Source organism: Bos taurus, chromosome 3 (assembly GCF_002263795.3).
Source record: "Bos taurus isolate L1 Dominette 01449 registration number 42190680 breed Hereford chromosome 3, ARS-UCD2.0, whole genome shotgun sequence".
Lineage (NCBI taxonomy): Eukaryota > Metazoa > Chordata > Mammalia > Artiodactyla > Bovidae > Bos > Bos taurus.
In genome coordinates, this window is record NC_037330.1 from 86,206,701 (window position 1) to 86,230,292 (window position 23,592).

At 41.6% G+C, this 23,592-nt stretch overlaps 2 protein-coding genes and 1 long non-coding RNA gene across 12 annotated transcripts in view; 1 reads left to right on the forward strand and 2 right to left on the reverse strand.

The window, feature by feature from the left end:
• HOOK1 (hook microtubule tethering protein 1) overlaps nt 1-7,255 on the reverse strand; it is a 122,308-nt gene extending 115,053 nt beyond the window's left edge. Inside the window, exon 1 of the mRNA XM_059884923.1 lies at nt 7,198-7,255. The gene's annotated coding sequence lies outside the window, so the exon portion shown is untranslated. The remainder of the gene's footprint in view (nt 1-7,197) is intronic.
• The window catches only part of FGGY (FGGY carbohydrate kinase domain containing), a 523,600-nt gene that overhangs the window by 12,302 nt on the left and 487,706 nt on the right, over nt 1-23,592 (reverse strand). For 6 of the 10 annotated variants that reach the window (XM_024989463.2, XM_024989462.2, XM_024989453.2 and 3 more), the window contains 3 exons: nt 14,480-14,578; nt 13,224-13,285; nt 7,134-7,363 (listed from right to left, as the gene is read on the reverse strand). In XM_024989463.2, the coding sequence (XP_024845231.1) occupies nt 7,282-7,363; nt 13,224-13,285; nt 14,480-14,578 (243 nt within the window). In that variant the 3' untranslated portion in view covers nt 7,134-7,281. Of the gene's footprint in view, nt 1-7,133; nt 7,364-13,223; nt 13,286-14,479; nt 14,579-23,592 lie in introns of those variants that run through there. The other 4 variants (XM_010803517.4, XM_059884700.1, NM_001192794.1 and 1 more) reach the window with 2 other exon arrangements.
• On the forward strand, nt 19,685-22,931 carry LOC107132328 (uncharacterized). The gene is made up of 3 exons (XR_001497627.3): nt 19,685-20,892; nt 21,720-21,822; nt 22,378-22,931. It is a non-coding gene; the product is annotated as an uncharacterized lncRNA (long non-coding RNA).

Genomic DNA, 23,592 nt, shown 5'->3' on the forward strand with positions numbered 1-23,592 from the left:
TTAGGAATAATGCAGTGAACCATGTGAGAGGACTCAACATTTCTTTCTTTGTGTCCAGCATAAGAAGAATTGCGCAATTTCAAGGGGTCATGCCAGACTGGACAAACATGTTTGTTCCTTAGGGGAGAAGCCTGTGATTTAGTGAGGCTCCCAGTGCCTTGGGCCTAAGGGCAGAAAGACAAATTCCAGACTCACTGGCTGGGGAAGAGCTGCAGCTGGTCTGAACTGGGTGTACACAGCCTGGGTGTACCTTGGGGATGGAGCAGAGCTGAGTCTTCAGGTGAAAGACCTTCAGTACCTGAGCTTAGCAGAGCTGAAAAGGAGGGCTGGCTGTTTCATCACTTACAGATGGCTTTTCAAGACAGACCTACATTACTGGCAGCCTTGGATCTCTCTCAACACCACTCATTGGGCATCTAGAATGAGATTTCTGGGCATTTGAAATCTCTTTCTACGTATATTCCCTTTCTCAGTGACTTGCACCTGGCCCCTTGATGCCCTGACAAGAACTATTCCGGCACTCTTGACCTAGTAAGAACCCATTAATCACTGTTTGTTATGGATGGAACATAGAACTTCTATCCACAGAAACTGGATATAAAGTTGTCCAACCTGACTGGAAACAATGCTTCTTGAAACTTTATGATGTAAAATTGGATTGATTGAGGAGAAAAACTGCTATCTGTTGCAATTCTATTTTATATCAGGCACTGCGCCAGGCGGGGCTTCCCAAGTGGCACTTCCCACGTGCCGATGCAGGAGACGTGAGATGGGGATTCTATCCCTGGGTCTGAAAGATCTCCTGGAGGAGGATACAGCAACCCACTCCAGTATTCTTGCCTGGAGAATCCCATGGACAGAGAAACCTGGTGGCCTATAATCCATAGGGTCACAAAGATTCAGACATGACCGAAGCAATTTAACATTCACACACATGCTGGGCCAGGTACTTCAAAACATCATCCCATTTACTTCTCACATTAGTCATGAGGCAGGTTTTCTTTTCTTTCACTTTATAAATAAGGACCAGAGACTCACAGGTTAATTAGCTTGCATGAGTTTATACACTGTGTGGATCAGTAAGCAATGAAGCTGTGTTCTGAAGGCAGGACTCCATAGCTCAAGGCGTTATCACTTCACCACTCTGCAGACAATAGAAATAACACAGTACTTTGACCAACCAATGAGCATCACAAGGGGCCTCCTAGATATTATTTATACATCTGCTAAAGAGGGGAACCACAGAGGAGAGAGCAATTAGCTAACTAGTGAATCATCCTCTGTTGCACAAATAAGCTAATTGAATTTACTTAGGAAGAAACAAGGCCCCCCTGTTTCTGCTATCCAGTCTTGGGCCAGTTAATTTACCTCTTGGAGCCCTGGTTTCTGTATCTATAAAATGTGATCTCCCCCTTTGTCAGGGATTCCCTTACCAATCCATTTATAAGGATTAGCTGAGATTATATATGTTCAATCAATACGGATACTGAAAAGAAATATTCAAATGGAAGACATCATTATTGACTTTGCCCACCAGACATTATAAGTAAAATATTTTCCACTTCATGTGTTAAAATTGTACAGGAGGGAGCCAGGCTAACCCTAGATTTTAACAAGAAAACATTTCTAATCAAGACATCAGACATAACTTAAGCAAACAAAATTAGGTCTTTAGAACAATTTATTCTAATATGTAATTTTAAATGATTTTCTGTATAGAATAGAAATGGATCGTAAGATTAATGAGTGAGCTAATCACAAGTTAGGAAACCTGAATTTATTAGCAGTAGTCTTTAAGTTACTTTTGCTTTATAAATTTTATATAATTGCCAAATATTTAGAAGTACAGGCAGAAACATCCTTTTAAAAATGTACTGCTTTTTAAGTTCTTTCTATGAAAACTAGGAAAGGAAAAAAACAATTTTTTATATGCAAGACTTCCTGCTATTAACCGTCAATAACACTTAAGTGTATTTTTGGAGACATGAAACAGCACAAAGATGCTTCTGTAATTCATTAGAAGGCCCTTCTTAAGTATAATTATATTACACAGCTCTGCTTGGTCATTAGTTTCTTGTTTAGCAACAATGTCCTTCATTTTAAATCCTTTGATGGTAATCATTTGTAACTATGCCCTTGAATTCTGAAAGCATGTGTACCACAGCCCTGATGAACAATGGGTATTTCTGGACAATGACGTAACTGGTTTCCCATAAGAGATCATACAGAAATGGCCTGTAAGAACACTAACAATTTGCAGAAGGCTTCTGAGCTTGGAGTACAGCCCCAAATGTGGTGTGTGCTTATGCATGTACATGTGTGCGCTTGTGCAATAAAAAACTAAAACCAAGTCGTTAGATACAAGGCATGATTTTCTTAATGGCTTAATAACCATGTCACATTTTAAAGTTTTTGATGCTGCTTAAATTAAGGTGTGTTAACACATATCAAGGAGAAGGCAATGGCACCGCACTCCAGTACTCTTGCCTGGAAAATCCCATGGACGGAGGAACCTGGTAGGCTGAGGGCCATGGGGTCGCTAAGAGTTGGACACGTCTGAGCGGTTTTACTTTCACTTTTCACTTTCATGCATTGGAGAAGGAAATGGCAACCCACTCCAGTGTTCTTGCCTGGAGAATCCCAGGGATGGTGGAGCCTGATGGGCTGCCGTCTATGGGGGTCGCACAGAGTCGGACACGACTGAAGTGACTTAGCAACACATATCATAGATTGACCTGAGAGTGAGACATTTTGGAGATATTTTTAGTTTTACCCGTCTTCTTTGTGCAGAAAAATGTCTCATGTTTGTGTATTTACTTACATATACATATATTGAGCACCCATATGCATTGGGAACTATTTAGGTGCATAGAACCCAGATCTTGGTTTCCACAAGAGCAACCAGGTCAGTGGCAGGGGAACAAATAAGTCAACCTGAATAACCTGATTATCCTCCAGCCTGTGAGAAACAGAGGATCACGTTAATGTTAAGACTTTAATGCTCCAGCTTGTTACCCTCACCTGCTGATCTAGTGCCTCCTCAAAGCTGGGTGTTTCCAGGGATGGCCTACAATACTTTGACCACACCCCTTGGAACACACTCTATCCTTCTGCCCGCTAGTGCAACCAGCAACAACACAGACTGCTCTGATATTAAGACCAACTGCCCAGCCGGGATCCCCGAGAGGGCATCGTGTTCAGCTGCTGCACTTGGACGCTAGCGTCAGGTCCTGCTGTCTATCCCTGCTCTGCACCACATCAAACGTTCTGCTGTCCCTGTCTTTTCTTCCCTGTTTCCCTCCTCTCCCAGCTTTTGTTCTTCCAGGCTCTTTGGAAAGCCATATTTACATTCTTCACATATGGCAAGTGTTTTTGGTCAAAAGAAAAAAATCTGCACTGTGCTCCTTAGCACAGTGATTTGAGAAACAAGACTGGCTTCAACTTGAAAGAAAAGCTTGTGGTAGGCAACCAAATCAAACAAAAATCCCCAGAACCACTCTGGCCACACTGTAATTCTTATTCGTAAAAGCTAAATACGCTTACACTTTACAGGTGTGCATTAAATAAAACCCCCCCCTTACCAGTGCAAGAAGGTGAGTACTGGAGTCATTAAAATTTTTATTATTGAGCCACCAATGGTTAAAGAAAGCCATATAGACATCTACATTTTCCTAAGACACTGGCATTATAGTAAGAACCAGAATTATTTTCTTAGAGATTAGCCATCTGGCCACATGGCATCAGAGAACACTGTGGGAACAATACTTGCAGAGTGTCTATTACCCACTGAGGTAGGGCCTTTATGTTTTCTTCACTGAATCCTTATGACCAACATTAGGAGGTAAGTAACAGGTAGGTAAGCACTGACAGAGAAAGAGACTGAGGCTTACAGGTTAAGTATCTTACCCAAGGCTTTTCAGCCCTTCTAACTTAGTTCAGCTCCCTACTCTTAAGATGCCGGAGCATTTCTAGGATTCCCATGTTCCTTGCCTCTTTTGTGTGTTGTCCTTTCTCTATAAAGCAATGGGAACCCTAGGTCAGGTTTGGTTTGGATAGGAGTGGCCTCAAAGAATGACCAGTAGCTCCGCTAGTTACTCACATCAGAAGCACTCTAACCAAAGAGCAGATGGATAGTAGAGACAGATTCCTTTGTAGCTGTTATTACTACACCAAGGAAACACTCCAAGTTTTGCACCCACAGAGATCTGGACTTGTATCCTGTCTCTACTACCACCTGAGGGACTCGGGGCAAGCTGTTTAACTTCTCTGAGCCTTAGCTTTCTCAACTGCAATGTGAAGTTAATGCTACCTACTTCTCCACACTATGGTAAGGATTATAGGAAAGACTTGGCAAACAGTGGCTAATTATTCTCCCTCCTACCTTTGCAGTTCCTGGAGGCACAGCTCCTGCATTCATCACTTCTTTGCCAGAGTGGGGCCAGGCCTGCCCTGGTCTCTAAGTCAGTGTTGATCAGCATTAGGAGCCTAGGCCTGTCAGACTGTGGTCCTGACATCTCGCCTAGATCCTGCTGTACCTGACTTCTCCTCGGTCTTTATCATCCCTAGCTCAGGTTCTGTCTGGGGTCTAGGTGAATGAACTGGTCTTCTTCCTGCTGCCAAAGCCTGCTGGATTGAATGGCCACACTCACTTTACACCCTACTCCATGCCCAAGATCTTGATGTCCTTTAGATGCTATAGAATGCTATTATAGAGCTGGCCTCTGCAACTGGGTATGATCATCCTACTCATAATTTGTATTGTTATTGTTATTTTTCTGAGCATCTCCTCAGAAGTTAGAAGTGAAACCAGGCCTAGTCTGCAATGCAGGAGACCTGGGTTTGATTCCTGGGTTGGGGAGATTCCCTGGAGAAGGAAATGGCAACCCACTCCAGTATTCTTGCCTGGAGAATCCCATGGACAGAGAAGCCTAGCAGGCTACAGTCTATGGGGTCACAATAGTCGGCCACAACTTAGCGACTAAACCACCACTGAGCATCTCCTAGGTGACAGGCCCTGCAAAAAGACAGGTATGGTCCAGACAATGGAGCTAAGTTCCTTACAAGTATGATTTCACTTAATCCTTGTTATGATCTGGTAAAGTAGGTACTATGAACATCTTCATTTAAAAACTGAAACTTGGGAAGACTGAGGGACTTTCTTCAAGTCATGCAGGAAGTTAGAGGTGAAACCAGGCCAAGAATCCCAAGCCAAGGGTCACAGACATTATACCATAATGCTCCATCCAATCTGTCAGTCTCCCACTTTTCTGGCTGTTTGATATGCTCTGTGGCAGCAGATGCCTTCTTTCAATGCGGCGACTCTTACAACGTACTGTGATTAATTTACTCGTTTCTGTTTTTCTTTAGACTGGAAGAGCCCTGAGGTTTTTTTTTTTTTTTTTTTTTAATCCCTGTACTCCAGTGTGTAGCACAATAAGAATGAGAAATACGAAGAATAATAATACGAAATAAGATACGAAATAAGAATAAGAAATACGAAATCCTATCCTGACACAGAATAAGAAATACGAAATCCTAAAGAGGTTCACTGACCGAGTGGTAGTGGTGACTTTTCTACCTGCTGACTTATGTTGCTGAGGTTGCATACGCTTTCTATCCAAATTCGTCTGAAGGATGACAGCTCTGGAATCAACACTGGCAGTTACTCTTGGGTCCAAAATGGTATGTGTGTGAATGTACATATTGCGTGTGTTTGTATGTATGTATTATGATATCAACTAAAGTAACTGTAGTTGTGTTTTCAAACACTTGTCTGCATCAAAAACTTTAAGCCACCATGCTTCTTTTCCACACACTTTGCATGACATAAATACTTTTAAAGAATATAGTCTATTAAAAGAATAGAATGCTGCCCAATTTGGGTTTTAGCTAATGCTTCCTTCTGATTAGATGGAGGCTATGAGTTCCCAGCCAGAATGATGTTGTGTCCTTTTCAGGCTGTCACATCTGGAGGCCCCTGATGTCTATTTATGCATCTGAAGTTAATTTTGATCACCCAGTCAAGACGCTGTCCTATGTCTTCCCTGCGTGGTTAACATTTTTTTTCCCTTCTTTCAACTGATAAACAATCTATGAGGAGACATTTTAAGACCACACAAATCCGGTTACTCATCAAAATTTCCTTCTGGATTCATTGATGATTCCTGCCTGTACCTATCTTTAATATGATGTTTGCAAGATGACTCTTCTGCAGTTAAAAGGAGTGGTGGTGGTGGTTTCATCATTAAACTGTGTCCAACTCTTTGCAATGTCTCAGTCTAAACTGGATCCTATGCAGGAGGGAAAAATGCCATAGAAGACATTTTTGAATTATTGACAAAATCAGAATATGAATGGAAGATTAAATAAAAGCACTATATAAAAATTAAGGCTACTGAAATTTACTCTCAAGTGATTCATAAAAATCTGTGTGTATATGTATTCTTATGAGAATGAATATATATGAGTATACACACACTCACACATAGAGGGAACATATAAATGGGAAAGCAGATGGATGGGATAATTATTCAAAGGTAATGGGTGTTCCCTCTATTATTCCTATTCTTGCAACTTTTCTGTAAGTTTGAAATTATTTCCAAATAAATTAACAACAAGTGTTTAGCCATCTCTAGAATAAACATTTGGAGAAGGCAATGGCACCCCACTCCAGTACTCTTGCCTGGAAAATCCCATGGACGGAGGAGCCTGGTAGGCTGCAGTCCATGGGGTCGTGAAGAGTTGGACATGACTGAGCGACTTCACTTTCACTTTTCACTCTCATGCATTGGAGAAGGAAATGGCAACCCACTCCAGTGTTCTTGCCTGGAGAATCCCAGGGACGGGGGATCCTGGTGGGCTGTCTTCTATGGGGTTGCACAGAGTTGGACATGACTGAAGTGACTTAGCAGCAGCAGCAGAATAAACATTGGATGTCCCACATGAAGTGATGTACGTCTTTAGTGACTGGCATCAAATCAATTACCAAGGACCATTTCTCCTGGATGGAATGATCCCCAAGTTCCAGTCCCATAGGAGATCCTATGCTACCTGGTGAAACTTCTGTCTCCATGATGGTGCCCATGGCAACTACCAAGTAAATAATGGTGGTATTTTGAAATGGAAGACTCTAGTTTTGGTTGCATGTGTCTCAGCTTTCTTTATTAAAAGGCAATGCAGAAATGAATGAAATGATACCTAAGGGTCTCGAATGTAAGGTGAAATGACAGAGGTCCCCGATGCAATGATATGAAACCTGGCATCAGCCCCTGCAAGCTCTGCTCAGTCCCCTTTCATGATGGCTGCATACTCCTTCTGGTGTTCAACCAGCTTCAGGAATACTTGATATTTCTTGTCATAATACCTGTAGGAAAAAAATAATCATGTTGAATGATCTCAACAAAACTGCTGTGCAGCTTCCCCCAAGGTTTAGAAGAACAGGAATGTCTGTTTCGGTTCTGCAGACACTTCCCACTCTTTGGATGCGGACGGCACCCTGAGTCACATGTTTCACACCCACTATCTTTAACCTCCATGGGTGAATCTACATCTCCATGTTAGAGGTAAAGATTTTATATCTGAGAGCTGCTCAAGGAGGCAAATCTAAGAGTATCACTAAAAATGGGCAGAGCTGGAATTCAAACTCAGGGCTGCCTGATTTCAAAGCCTCCACCATAACATAGTGAAAAACCCAGGGCTGACACAGGACTTTTTGCATTCTCAGCTTCAATAAGTATTTCATATATGACTACTCCACCCCTACTCCAGTTTAGTGACTGGTTTAAAGTCATAGCCTGCCCAGAGATGAGACTGAGTGTTTTAATCACCCTTTGCAGATTCTGCACCTGTGTTTCCTTTGCAGACTGCTTTATCTGGGAGTAAAACCCTATGAAAACATGACTAACGCCTCTCCTGGAGCTGCACCCTGCCTTCCAGGCATCCCACAGAGGACCCTCCTCTCCTGTACTCTCTGGCTGAGTCTTCAAATGAGACGTGTTAGAACTAGTGTTGCCCATGAGTCAGACAGCAGAGCAGCTGAAGCTACCTTGGCATCACAATCTTCAAAAGGACAATAGTAGCTAAGACCAGTTATACTTGCAGATGGCAGCTTGGCCCTTATTCCTTTTGGCTGGGAGAAAGGGTAAGGGGTTAATGAAACCTGTCTAACATGCCTTGGTAGATTCTGAGGTTCTTTGAAAAGAAGTCTTCATGAAGGAACTTTGGGGCAAGCTTGGGAATTGGGGGTGAGAGAGTGTAAAAGTAACCCTGGATTACACATAGGGACTTCTACCTGTAACACGCAGGGCTAAATGGATCAACAGGAATACAACCCCCCAGTGCCACCCCACCCCCACCCCAGCATTTCCACTTTAAGAATTCTGGTAACTTAAGAGCTGTGATGGGGCCAAACACACGGTTAAGAAGTGGACTTTGAGGCCTGGGGTTGAGTCTCAGCTTGGCCTCATTGCTAGTTGTGTGACCATGGATATTTTACTTAATCTATTCGTTCCTAAATGTCCTATTTGTAAATGGGACAGCTCTCAACCTCAGACAGCTCTCTACCTCAAGAGAGCTGTTATGTGAACTAAATGAGGTAATATTTGAGAAGCTCTTAGAACAGCACCAGGATCATAGCAAGTGATATCAACGCTGGCTATGGCTACTCCTTAAAAATTAATGTTCCAGTCTTATCATCAATCTCACTATATGTAGGTTCTACGAAAACTCGCTCTATGAGCCTCCAAATTTGTTAACCACAGAATGATTTGGGGAACAGCAATTTGCTTCTTCTAATGTTACTCTCAGACAGTCTAATGTCAATAATTTTTTTTTTCACTATATGAGATGGATTTTCTGACTCTGGGGACACTTCTAGAAGGGAGCTTGGGTCAGTATTCCTTCTCATATACTTCAAGATTTCCAGTTTTAATACTGAAACCTTCGCAGCAACTTCGTACAGTGGGAAAAGCATCGGCTTTTCAGGCAGAGAAGGCTAGGTGATTTGGGGGAACTTCTTTAAATGGCCCAAGTCTCAGTTTCCCCGCTGTTAGAGGGATGATAACAGTACCTAATGTCACAGAGTGACTGAACTGTAAACATGAAAATGAACACCAAGTACTCTCCAGGCTGTCAAACTCTTACACACGTGAGCTAATGTTCTTATATCCTTCTAGTATTCTGAAATGTCAAGAGATGGATAGACTGTTATTCAGGCATAAAAAAGAATGAAATAATTAATGAAATTTGCAACCACATGGATGGACATAGAGATTATCATACTAAGTGAAGTCAGAAAGAGAAAAATACCATATGGTATCACTTATACATGGAATCCAAAAAAAATTATACAAATTAACTATTTACAAAACAGAAATAGACTCACTGATATAGAAAACAAACTTATGGTTACCAAAAGAGAAAGGGAAGGAGGAATAAATTAGGAGCTTGGAATTAAAATACATACACTACTATATATAAAATAAATAAGCAACAAGAACCTACTGTATAGCACAAGGAACTATACTTAATATCTTGTAATAAACTATAATGGAAAAGAATCTAAAGAAGAATATATATATACACACACACATACACACACATACGCACACATATATACATATCTGCATAACTGAATCACTTTGCTATATGCCTGACACATAACACAATACATTATAAATTAACTACACTTCAACAACAACAACAAAAAAAGAGAGATGGATAGACTATATTTTCCCTTTTTTATACATGGCAAGCTGAGGTCCCAAGGCACTTCTTTCCCTGTGCTTTTAATTTTTCAATCTTTTTTTATTGTGGTAAAATATACATACCATGGCTTCCCTGGTGACTCAGATGGTAAAGTGTCTGCCTGCAATGTGGGAGACCTGGGCTCGATCCCTGTGTTAGCAAGATCCCCTGGAGAAGGAAATGGCAACCCACTCCAGTACTTGTGCCTAGAAAATTCCATAGACCAAGGAGCCTGGTAGGCTACAGTCCATAGGGTCACAAAGAGTCAGACATGACTGAGCAACTTCACTTCACTTCATACATACCACGAAATTGACCGTTTTAGACATTTTAAACTGCACGATTTAGTAGTATTAAGCACATTCATATCACTGTACAGTCATCGCCACCATCTATCCACGGAACAGTTTCCACCTTGCAAAACTAAAACTCTACCCATTAAACAGTAACTTCGCTTTCTCTCCTTCTCCCTAGTCTCTAGCCACCACCATTCTATTTTCTGTCTCTCTGAATTCAACTATACTAGGTTCCTCATGTAAGTGGCATGCCATGCTAAGTCCCTTCAGTCGTGTTTGACTCTGTGCAACCCTATGGACTATAACCCACCAGGCTCCTCTATCCATGGGGTTCTCCAGGCAAGAATACTGGAGTGGCTTGCCATTTCCTTCTCCAGGGAGTGGCATGTAAATGGAATCATACGGTATTTGTCATTTTCTGACTGACTCTTTTCACTAACATAATGTCCTCAAGGCCCATCCATGTTGCAGCATATTTCAGAATCCTATTTTTTAAGGCTGAATAATATTCTATCATATGTACATACCACTTTTTCTTCATGTATTCAACTGTTGGTGGACACCTAAGTTGCCTTCATTCAACTACTGTGAATAATGCTGCTGTGAACATGGGTGCCTAAATACCCAGAAGTGGACTTTCTGGGTTATATAATAATTCTATCTTTACATTTTGAGGAACCACTGTATTATTTTTGACAGAGGATGCACCATTTTACATTCCCACTAGCAGTGGGCAAGGGATCCAGTTTTTCTGCACCCTTGTAAATAAAAGTGAAAAGTGAAAGTGTTAGTTGCTCAGTCCTTGTGACCCTATGGACTATTGCCCACCAGGCTCCCCTGTCTATGGACTTCTCCAGGCAAGAACACTGGAGTGGGTAGCCATTCCCTTCTCCAGGGGATCTTCCCAACCCAGGGATTGAACCCAGGTCTCCTGCATTGCGGGCGGATTCTTTACCATCAGAGCCACCAGGGAAGCCCCTACTAGTTAATTTTTGCTTTTTTGACAGTAGCCATCCTAATGACTGTAAATTTGTATCTCATTGTGGTTTTGATTTGCATTTCCCTAAAGATTAGTGATGTTGATCTTTTCATGTGCTTACTGGCTATATATTATTTTTGGAGAAATGTCTATTCAAAGTCCTTTGCCCATTTTTGATTTGGGTTGTTGGTTTTCTTGTTGTTGAGTTTTAAGAGTTATCTGTATATGGATATTAATCCTTGATCAGATAATCCTCGATCCTTCCATCTTGGGTCTGTGTGGCACAGACCTGAGTGAGTGTTTTGTTCAGACAAGAACATGATTTGAGTCAAGATGTTGAGAAATGCCCGGAAGGAAACCGGCTCTCTTTCCACTTGCAAATCTTCGGGCCACCTGCAGATGGTGCTAGAGCACCGTGTGTGGCTCCCTCGCAGAGGCCCGCTCCCAGCTGACAGCAAGAAATCAAGGATTCTTCTCAAAAGAACACGTGGGACCTACTCAAAGAACTGAAAAACAGACTTTCCTCAAAAGTCTTCGGAGGGTCAGTGAGGAGATGGAAAGAAGAATCTGTTTCTAATTTCAACAAAAGAGGGATGTTGCTAGCCCAGGGCTCCCACCGCCGCCGGGAACTCAGATCTCTCCATGTTCTGGCATTGAGCTCCTGCAGGTACCGGTCTGCTTTACAACCCCGGTATTTAGAGAGGGGTTTATATTCAGGGGATTAACAGCTCCCATTTGGAGATCTTCTAAGACAATAAAAGGTGGATGGCTTTTTCCATGGACCATTCCACTCTGTTAAACGTTGATCATACTTTGGTGGGATCAGCACCTTTTCTTGTCCATTACATAAGGTAGAATTTGCTTTTATGTCTTAACCTCAAATACTTTCCTAAAATGATAAAGCCACTGGCACAATTGTTCCTTCATCTCTAAACTGAAAACCAGTGAGTCAGTATAGGTTCTTTTCATCTCTCAAACGGATTGTTGAAAAGTTTTCCATCTGGTCTCTCTGCTTCTACCCTTAGGCCCTCTCATGCATCCTCTAAGAGGATCTTTCTAATATCTGCATCTGAACAGGTCCCACCACTCCTTAAAATTCACTATCTCCATTCTGCTGGTAGGATGAAACCTGAGGTCCTTAGCTCCCTCACAGCTCCCTATGAGAGGAACCCTCTGTTCCCCCAACACCCTGTTCCATTTCCTATCATCTCCCATCTCATACTTTGCATTTCAGAATTATGAGTTGTTTAGAGTTTCCTAAATATACTATGCTGTTCCCACCTTTATAACTTGGCCTTTCTTATTCCCTCTACTGACAGAAGTTCTTTTTGGTTTTGGTTTGACAATTTCTTTTAAGCATTTAAAGTCAGGTAAACTTAACCTCCTCTCAAAAGCTTTCCCTTACTCCTACAGGGTCAAATTTTCTTCTGCTTTGGGTTACTTTATCACCTGGTAATACTTTTATTATAAAACATACCTGTTTGTCCTGAAGTGATCTATTACATAAATAAGATTGTGTCTTACTCTCTTCTAAGTCCTGCCTAGATGTCAAGGAGCATAATGGCTTAAAGATAGGAGGGACTCAATAAATAAGTGTTTTGTGAATTGGGGTTAAAACATTAATCAAAATGATGGTGGTCTACTGTATAGCACAGGGAACTATACTCAATATTGTAATAACTATAAAGGAACAGAATCTGAAAAAGACACACACACAGACACAGACACACACACACAGGCATGCATATATATAACTGAACTGCTGTGCTGTATACCTGAAACTAACAGGATATTGTAAATCAAATATACTTCAATTAAAAAAAAAAAAAAGTCATGTTGTAACCCTCAAAGTCACGTAATGCAAAGGCAAAGGGTGGAGGAACAGATAGATGCTACTGTGTGGGAAGACATGAGATTTCCATTTTAGGACAGATGAGACCAGATTTGCTGTTAATGATCTAAGGAAAAGAAATTGATTTGAAGTTCAAAGTTCAGAAGCTAATATTTGACCCCCAGGTCTGGCCCTTCCTGGCTCTGCGATCTTAGGGAACTGAAAAGGACTTTACCTTTCTGAGATGTAGTTTTATCAACTATGAAATGAAAAGGCTGGCTTGCTGATCCCTGCGGTTTATTCCAGCTCTAAAGTTGCATGTGTCTGTTGTTTTCATTCCTCAGCATTGTGGACAGAAAACATATAAACTTACCTTTTATCCTCATGTCTAGGAAACACGACTTTTCCAACTTTGCTCATTTTTGCCATTGCCTCCTGTCAAATAGAAAACAGAACACAGCTAAGTTGGAAAGTTAAAACCTAAGTGAGGCCTATCACGGGCAAAAACATGTTAATGAGAATTTATTTCCCCTTAAGAGATTCAGTGAGTTCATTTTTTTTCAACTTAATATCTCTAGTGTTAAGATGAAAACCCAATGAATATTAAAAGTTACATCTACCACCACAAGCCTGGGCTTAATAAATGATTGCCTATTGAGACCTCCAGTGCATAAAGATCCTGGAAGGCAAAGCACTTTTGTGATGGCTTGCAGGGGGCTATGGGAGGGAACTATTTCCACTTCCCACTGCCCGGACATGAGGGCCTGAGAAGGTAACATAATCTGCCACTGAGCCTGTTGTCCACTTAACTCACAACAGTAACTGAACAGAAGCCACTCTGCACCCAAACTCTAGGTCAGAATATTTAAGACCTCTTCATTTCACTTTCAGTTCTTTTCCCAGTAGTCTCTGCAACTGTGAGTACAGATGTGAGACCTCTGGGCTGAGCCTAACAGACTTGACCTCAGGACATTCTTGTCTTTACAGTGGGGCAGGTGGGCAGTCGGCAAGTTGCGGTGTCTTGGGTGGACATGGTTGGAATGAACAGCAGCAAGATCAACCACAGATTGCATTGGCTCCACTGCATGAAAGGAGAGGTCAGGTTTCCTTGGATGGTCTCTCAATGTTGTTAAGTCCGTGGGAAAGTTAGGGGAGTAGAGTGAACCCGTACTTTGTGGAATCCAAAGTCTTGACTTTGGGGAGATTGCAAGCAATAGCATGACAAAGCTCCTCAGAAGAGGTCCTGTCTTGGGAACAGCTATTGAACTCCTATTGTTAAGGATGTAGTCATTCTGGAGTCACATATGTACAACTTCTTACTCTATACATGTATTAATTACTATGTACCAGACACTGTGCTAGGAATACAGATTTGTGTAAGACATGCTCTATGGCCTAGAGAAACTCACATACTAGCAGAGGAGGAAAGAAACTTAAGAATCTGGCTACCACACACAATGTGAAAGCCCTGGGCATCTTCAAAACATGCCCAAGTGTTTCCCTGAACATCCTTACCACTTTACTGGTGATTTATTTATTTACATATACATACATATGTACTTATACAATTCTATAAATATTATATTTATTATTTATCACTAATTCTTGTGTGACAAGTCATGTACTTACTAGTTTATATTCCTTCTCTGTCTCTTCATCCTTCGTTCTAACCAGAATGTAAGCTACATAGGCTGGGAGATATGTCTGTTTGCTGCTTAATCTTAGTACCTGAAATATTCATAAAACATATTGAGCCCCTTCCATGTGCCAAGCACAGCATTCACTATATATGGAAAACAGAGATGAAGAATTAAGTGGTCCTTTCATCAAGGAGCTCACCATGGAATGGAAAAGACATTTACTGCGATCAAAATAGAATGTGATAAATACCATGCTAGAAGCAGATAAACTTCAATAGCTATTCAAGGATTAAGAAACTTGATACTTTTTCATCTACTAATCACTTATTTCATCTATTAATCACTTACACATATTTCCAATCTGGCAAATATGTTCTACCAGCTCTTTCTCAAGGATGCCATGGACATTCTGACTAGTTATCTGGTTTCCTGGTGTCCAGGGGTTTTGAAAGTGCTGTTTGGGAGATCAGAAATGCTGAGAGTAAGAAGCCCACTGACAGAAGGAAAAAAACAGCAGACTTACTAAGGAGGAGGTTTGAAAAATTATGAAAAGTTATTGAAAAGGGAATCAAGGTGAAAGGATAAGAACCAACAAAGGGCAGTCTAGAGACAGTTTGTAAAAGAGCAACCATATCTTAGTGCGGTCACTGCTGTTCCACTTAGCAAGAATATTTAAAGAGCTCTGCTCACCCCAACGTATGCCAGACGTTCTCCTTCATAAACTAAATTCTGATTTCCTCTAAAGCAAGTCCCATGTGTTGCTGAGATGGGTGCAGTCATCCCCCCCACCAACTTTGCCACTAGGTCTCCTATTTTGGGCTCGCTTCTTCCTTCACAGCGGTACTCTGTTCTGCTCTGCCTGTTTTAGGGCAGACCTGCCTGCTCTCAATCTTGAAAATACCCTGGGGGAATCCTCAGCATTGGGCTTAGGCTTTAGACTTGAGCCGACATTCCAAGACCGCCTTCATGGGTGGGATCCAGGAAACTTGTATTATACAAAAAGCATCATAAATGTCACTTCCCTTCACACCATGATGGATGTGTAGACACATGGCAGATAGCAGGGAATTCTTTCTTCCTGTCTTCATGTTACTTTTGCTTATTTTTAAAATAAATTTTTGACGAATAAAAGCAATAGAGATTTCAAAGGTTTAACAAGAGGTTATTTTGTTTCTCACAAAAGTACAGATTTAAGACATTAAGCTGAGCTCAGGTACTGATTCCACAGAAGGTCTTTCCTGACTCATCCTCACTGCCTGCCTCCCACCTAGAATGAGTTATCTGCCACTCTAGAAACTTATGCTTCCATCTATCATAGCATTTATGACACAGTACCACAATTTTTTGTTACCACATCAGCTTCCCCAACTAGACTCCTGCTCCTTAAGCAGCAACTCTTTTAACCATTTCCACTGCCAAACTCAGCATCTGGTGTATCATACATGCCCAGCAAATGTCTATGGGATGAGTGAACTTAAGGACCATACACATGAAGGAATGTTAAAATGCAAGATTTTGTCTGAGAGCTAAAGTTGACAGATATAAGATACCAAAGTGAGCTGGAAACAGACCACCCTGAAAGGGTAGCTGAGGACCCATAAATCAACTCTGAAACCTTTCATCCATGTGGAAGGTCAGAAAAAGAGGTGGAATTTTAGGAGGGAGCTGTGTGTGGACTGAGCATCAGGGCTCTTTCCAGGGGAGAGGGTGAGAGCATGGTTTCACTGATATCAACTGGTATCTGGACACATGTCCCTGAGGTTGTGGGACAGGTTGGGCTGAGTGTACCTCTTGTCTGGAGAAGTGCTAGCTGGCAGCTTTGGTATAGAAGTGAAGGAGGCTTGCCCTGGGATCAGCGAGTTCTGCCAGTGTCTGTCAGACTTCAAAAGGCATGACTGTTTTCCACAGACCCGAGGTGGCCACGGGTGAGAGGGCTTTGTGGGTTGTCTTAGATCCTGGCCAGTATGGCCATCTAATGAGGAGAGGGAGTCTGCACTGGGAGCCTGCTATAAAGCACAGAAAGCTCAGCTCAGTGCTCTGTGATCTCCATGGTTGGGATGGGGGTGGGATGGCAGGGAGGTCCAAGAGAGAGGGGATATATATGTACACATGGCTGATTCAGTTCACTGTACAGCAGAAACAAACACAACATTGTAAAGCAATTATATTCCAATTTAAAAAAAGAGAAAAAAGAAGCTTGAGGCAACCAACTGGATTTTTAAGGAATTAAAAGAGCTACTAGAATGGAGAAGGACAAGGACAAGATACAATGAGATGTCTGCAGAAGTGGAGAGTCTCCCTAAAAAATCTGCAATGGAGCCCAGCTGTAAACACATTTTTGACTTAGCACCAAGCCCATTTATGACAGTGCTATTCAAGATAAGAACTTTCCTACACCCCTTAACTCTCTTCCTTTCCAGCTTCCAACCACATCTGAAGAACAAGAAGAAAGCTAACATATTCTTGGAGAGAAAGCGAATGAGGAAAAACAGAAGAATCTAATCACAGCCATCTCTTCATATCCCCAGCAGTCCTGGCTGGAGCAATGAGGAGCTGTCTTATCTTTAGATGAACGTTCAAGTGATGAGCATGATATATTTCTCGGTATTCTAATGTTGGAATTTTGGTTATGTCTCATGACTTACAGGGACCATAAAACCCACATTATCTAAGTGACTTTCTGCTTACTTAAGAAAGTAATGGGACTACCAAAATTTTTAAGTAGGCCAGAGAGAAACTAGCTAAAGTACACAGATATAAAGGGACAGTGGGAGTAAAAAATATAGTTGTTTTTCAATTCTGTCTCAAAAATTATGTATATGTGCATAATAAACAATAGTTGAAAATATATTAAAAAAATCAACAGGTTCAGGAGCATGGGTGGTTAGTTTTTTAGTGTTCACTTGTTTTTTTCTGTCTTCACTTGCTACAGTGGGATTTGATCATTTGAAGGAGAATAAAACAAAACTGCACTCTAAAAAAAATTGATGCTTCTAGAGGCAATCAAAATGACTCGTGGTCATTCTCCTTTCTTCTGGGAGGCAGGGCTCATTAAGGGTATTCGACACAATATGGAGAATACCCAGAGAACTGGTGCTGTCATCAGAAACAGCACTGCTGAGTTTTCCCATTTTTCCAAATCATTAACATAAAACTGAAACCTCATGAACCCACTGGCTGCAGTAAATCTGGAAATTACCACAGCATAACAATATGAATTTATTATGGACATGCTGACACGTGCTAAATATAGTCACCTCCCCCCCACAATGTATTTCTGTTCAAAAGGGTTTATTTGAAGTTGGCCTCAAAATTCATTCTTTTTGTCAGCAGGCAAGAGCCGGACAATCTGGATTTGTGGCACGCTACCCTCTTTGTTGGGGAGTCTAGACAGAAACAACGAAGACAGGGACTTTTCTCTTTCCTTTTTGCCCACACAATGAGAGCTTTTGAAAACAAAATATTTGGCAAAATCGCCTTTTAATCACTTCTTTTCTTTCTCTCTATAAGGCCGAGCTATAAATAAACCATGAAAGTTCACATTTGATCGTCACTTCTGTAAGAAAAAATAGGAGCCCTGTACCAGGGCCATGAAAGACCGCATTCATGGGGTATGACCCTTCCCTGCCGTGTCAAGGCCGAGATACCAGTCCGCACACGCAGCTCACCACTTCCCTGGAGCAGCGCTGGCAGCCACCAGGCCTGTGTAGGCCCAGGGAACTCCCAGTTCTCACGTCTTCCAGACTGGCTTGGGAGCCACCGGAGGGCTGTAGGCTACACTGGGGGAGGTACCCAGGGAAGTCAGGTTCAAGAAAGGAAGGTGCTCATCAGCACCCATGGAGAAGAAGGGGATTCCGAGAGTGGCAGACAGAAGTTTCGGCAATTTGGGGAGCAGGGGATTTGATACTTTCCCTCCTACCCAGGAGAAGAGGAACAATGACCTTAAGACTTTGGGAAGGCTGGCAGGTAGTCTAGACTTAGGCACCAAAGTGCAGGGCAAGTTTGGCAGCGTCGAGTCATGGTCTGCAGGGAAGAACAACCACAACCTGGCCCGGTGGGAGCTAAACTGTGACTCCCACAAGGCAGGAACCATGTCACTAAGTCTCACGCTTAGCATGGTCCTAGCACATAAGGGCATAGTTGCTTGGTGAATGTTGGCTGAGCTGCTGAATGAAAGGGTGGTGACATTCATGACAGAGGTAATGGAAGATCACCTAATGGTGTTTCTAAAATAGCATACATGCGCTCCAAGGGAGTGTTGGAGATGACCTACTAAGATTTCAGAAGAAAATATTGGGAGCGCTACTTATATGACTTTTAGTTGGAGGAAATTAATTCAGCTTTAATATACAGATTGTCACCAGTTCTAAAGGTTGGTCCACACATCAGCCATGAATAAGATGTGTGAGGTCTCCTAAAGGGAGGATGAGAGTTCTGCTACACCACCTCAGAGGCCAGCAGGGCGCTCCATGCTGTGTCCCCAGCTTCCAGGGGTTTGCTACGTGTGTCATTTACGTGTTCCAGGTTGGGAGTTTATGTGCAAGTGTGCGTGTGCAGTTGCTCAGTCATGTCTGACTCTTTGTGACCCCATGGACTGAATAGCCAGCCAGGCTCCTCCATCCATGGGATTTCCCAGGCAAGAATACAGGAGTGGGCTGCCATTTCCTCCTCCAAGGGTCTTCTTGACCCAGGGATTGAACCTGTGTCTCCCACGTCTCCTGCTTGGCAGGTGGATTCTTTACCACTGAGTCACCTGGAAAGCTAATAAGTCAGATAGAAAAAGATAAATACTGTATGACATCACTTATATGTGGAATCTAAAAAAATAATACAAATGAATTCATATGTAAAACAGTAGAGGACAAACCAGTGTTTATCAATCGGGACAAGGATGGAAGGATGGGTAAGATGGGAGTAGGAGATTGAGAGAAATAAATTATGTATAAAATAGATAAGCAATAAGCATATACTGTACTATTGTATAGCATAGGGAATCATAGTCTTTATCTTGTAATAACTTCATGGAGTATAATCGGTAAAAATACTGAATCACTATGCTGTATACTTGAAATTAACATAATATCATAAATCAACTATACTTTAATTAAAAAAAGAAAAAGAATACTGTTTGATATATAGAGGGGCACATACAAAATCATTTAGAAATCATCAATAATCATTTAAAAAATCATTAAAAACTCATCTGGCCATAGACAGTGTACCTTCAACTATTGCCTAATGTTAGTATGATGCTATTATGATGAAATAGTATCTTATTTCAGCTCTATTTCAGTTGTTTTATGTGTAAATAATCTACAAGCACAGTAGAATATGTATACACTTTTTCATAAATAAGCTTCCATGTATTTAGGATGTAAGTTCAATTTCTTTTTAAACTGATGGAGTTTATGAGCCAAAAAGCAAGGTGTCCATTGGCCCAGCAGTCAACTCCCATGGTTGTTGCTAGGTGACCAGTTCAGCCAAGATACTGCAGGTGCTACTTTGTGCTGTGCATTGTACTAGTCACTTTATGTACGACTCTTTAAATTCTCAAAATGACTATGACACAGATATCATCATCTATCTTCACTTTATAGGCCAAGAAGTGAACGGAGAGAGTATGAGGAATTTGCCCAAGGTAAGAAAGCGAATATGCAGTAAAGCTAGAATTCAGACCCACCTCTGACTCCAGGCTTTTGCTTAGCCCTACACTCAGGCGTGACCCTCCTGTCCTCCTTGCGATGCAAAAACCTCGTGCCTGAGTCCCCTAGTGGTGGTGGTTTAATAAGTCATGTTCAACTCTTGTGACTCCGTGGATTGTAGCCTGCCAGGCTCCTCTGTCCATGGGATTTCCCAAGAATACTGGAGTGGGTTGCCATTTCCCTCTTCAAGGCAGCCACCAGGGAAGCCCTGAGTCCCCTGGGCTTGAGTTCAAATCCCACTTCTGCTGCTGATTAGCCATGTGATCGATGTGTGTGCGTTTGTGAGACACACCAATACAGAACACTGTACCTTTTTTCAAAGGTGCTGACACATAGCTCTGAAATACATGAATCTGCCTTCTTGAGGAACTCTGACTCATTTGACTGGAACAACAAGTTCACATGCTAATGTGTGGGCTGAGGCACATGACCCCTCCGAAGAAAAACAAAGTATAGCAATGTGATTCTCCTCCAGCAAGTGTTAAAAAATGGCTCTTTGTTCTCCTATTTATATTGTTTTTCGTTTTGACACACTCATCTTTTGACCTGCACCTGGTATTCTGTGTAACCTCCGTGACAACAACAATTGAGAGGCAAGAAAGGATGAGAGAAAGGAAAGTGAGTCTTCATCACGAATCATGACATAAAGACTCACGCCTCATTTATAATTTTAAATACATGGCATCAATCTACCTAACCTGTATGTGAAATTATATTGTTAATTTATCTGCATCCTTGCTTCCTGTCTATTTCCTCCTTGGCTTTCACATCTACTCCTTCCTTGTGAACCTAAGCTCTATGAAATCAGGTCCTTGGCTTTCTTATTCATTGATGTATCCTTAGCTTTTAGGAGGATGTTAGCTGAAGGTTATTTGAAAGTATACACTAATTAAGTGTCTGTTCTGGTGAGGCACTGTGTATCTATATCTTGCCTCATTTGATGCTCACAAACATTCTGTAATGAAGGACTTATTATCTAAATTTATAATGAGCAAACAGAGGCTCAGAGCGGTTAAGTGACTTTCCTAAGCTAGTAGATGGATTAGCTAGGATTTGAAACTTGCTTTAACTCACGAATAAGACCAGGCCTATTCCTTGACAAGCTCACAAGTTAATAGATCTCCAGCATTAGTTCAAGACAATTTATCTTGCTCTGATGACTTTAAGGCCCTGTTAAACCCTTTGCTTTCTCCACCATCAAAGACAAATTCAATTATAGTTATGATATTATGCTCACAAAGGCAGGAAGATTCGTTGATGTATGGAAAGACTGTTCATATTAATTTTTGAAGCAAACAAAATTATTGCCAGCTGTATGACCCTGAGTAAGGCTCTAGCCTTCCCTGGGACTCACTTTCCTTATCAGCAAAATAAAGGGATTGGATTAGATTATTTCTAAAATCTTTGCCAGCTTTGCAATCTGTTGGTTCCATGTACATGTCTTTTTTTGATTAACTTTCAGTTGACAAATGAACCGGTTACTCTCAATGGTACATTTTATTTTATTTATTTATTTTATTTAACTAGGTTCACTCTAAGAGGGAATATACCTACCATGTTTCCCCAGCAAGGTACAGCCTATTCCAACTCAGTCATACAATCATGGCAGAGGGGAGAGGTCCCATAATAGGTAAGGATACCTACCACTGTGATATTTTGAGATGCAGTCCTAATACAGGGCCTGGTTGCAAAGGGGTTGGGCCCTAAAATGAATAGTTGAGCAACTATTCATCCTACTTACATTGGTTTGACTTGGCTCTTATGAGTTTTCTCAAAGGCAAAATATCAAGCTTCTTGCTAAAAGCATCAGATTATAGACTTCAAAACTGCAAGCTATCACCCATTTAATAATCTGTTATTGACTGAAAAAGAAATGGTCCTGCTGATATTTCTGGCTGAGTACTGCAGTGAGCTATGACAGAAATACTACTATTAATAATAACTCAACAACAAAAATAATAATGGCAGCTAATGGCCCAATACTCTATTAAACGCTTTGTTGTTGCTGTTGTTGAGTCACTAAGTTGTGTATGATTCTTTGCGACCTCACTGACTGTAGCTTGCCAGGCTCCTATGGAATTTTCCAGGCAAGAATACTGGAGCCAGTTGCCATTTCCTACTCTCTCTAAGGGATCTTCATGACCCAGGGATTGAACTCGTGTCTCTTGTGTCTCCCGCATTGCAGGTGGATTCTTTACCATTGCGCCACTTGGGAAGCCCCATTAAACACTTTACCTACTTCACATCCCCAACTGAAAGATGAGGAGACAAACAGTTTTGGAATTCTATTCTTAACCATTCACTGTGGAACAAAGGCTTTGGTGATAAAAGAGACCATAATTCAAACCCTGCTGCTGCTGCTGCTGCTGCTAAGTCACTTCAGTCGTGTCTGACTCTGTGTGACCCCATAGATGGCAGCCCACCAGGCTCCACCATCCCTGGGGTTCTCCAGGCAAGAACACTGGAGTGGGTTGCCATTTCCATCTCCAATGCATGAAAGTGAAAAGTGAAAGTGAAGTCGCTCAGTCGTGTCCGACCCTTAGCGACCCCATGGACTACAGCCTACCAGGCTCCTCCATCCATGGGATTTTCCAGGCAAGAGTACTGGAGTGGGGTGCCTTGCCTAGCTCTGCCATTTAACACTCTGAGTCTCAGTTTTAAAAATGGGAATCTTAATACCTATTGTATAGGTATATTGTTATGAAATAAATGATTAAAAGCATGCTGCTGCTGCTGCTACATCGCTTCAGTCGTGTCCAGCTCTGTGCGACCCCATATTCGGCAGCCTACCAGGCTCCACCGTCCCTGGGATTCTCCAGGCAAGAACACTGGAGTGGGTTGCTATTTCCTTCTGCAATGCATGAAAGTGAAAAGTGAAAGTGAAGTCGCTCAGTCGTGTCCAACTCTTAGCGACCCCGTTGTTGTTATTATTACTACTACTATTTACCCATCAACTGAAACAAACCTTATTTTCCCAGAAGCTTTATTAAAAGTAAGAGTTAACAAGCATTACTAATACTTGGATATATGTTTCAGGTTGGTGGGGTGGGTGGATTAGGGAAGGTGGTGGATGTTAACAATCTCATGGCTCCTTACCATCATTTCTGGATGATTGCTTCTCCATCTGCAAGCAAAAATCTCTACTCTGAGTTTTATGCCATCTAACGATAGAGATATAATCATATTTAGTTCCTCTGCATCTCTGTGCTGTCATCATTAGCCTCTTGTTGATGTCAAATGAGCCTAAGGCTTAGATATCATCTCCCTATCCATCTAGGGGTTTGTCATCATCATGTAAGACTTCAGTGTCTGTTTACAAGACCCATCCAATGCTTGAGACTTATGGTTTTGAAGTGTTTTCAATATTATAATTGCCACTTTCTGACTTCAGTTGCCCATT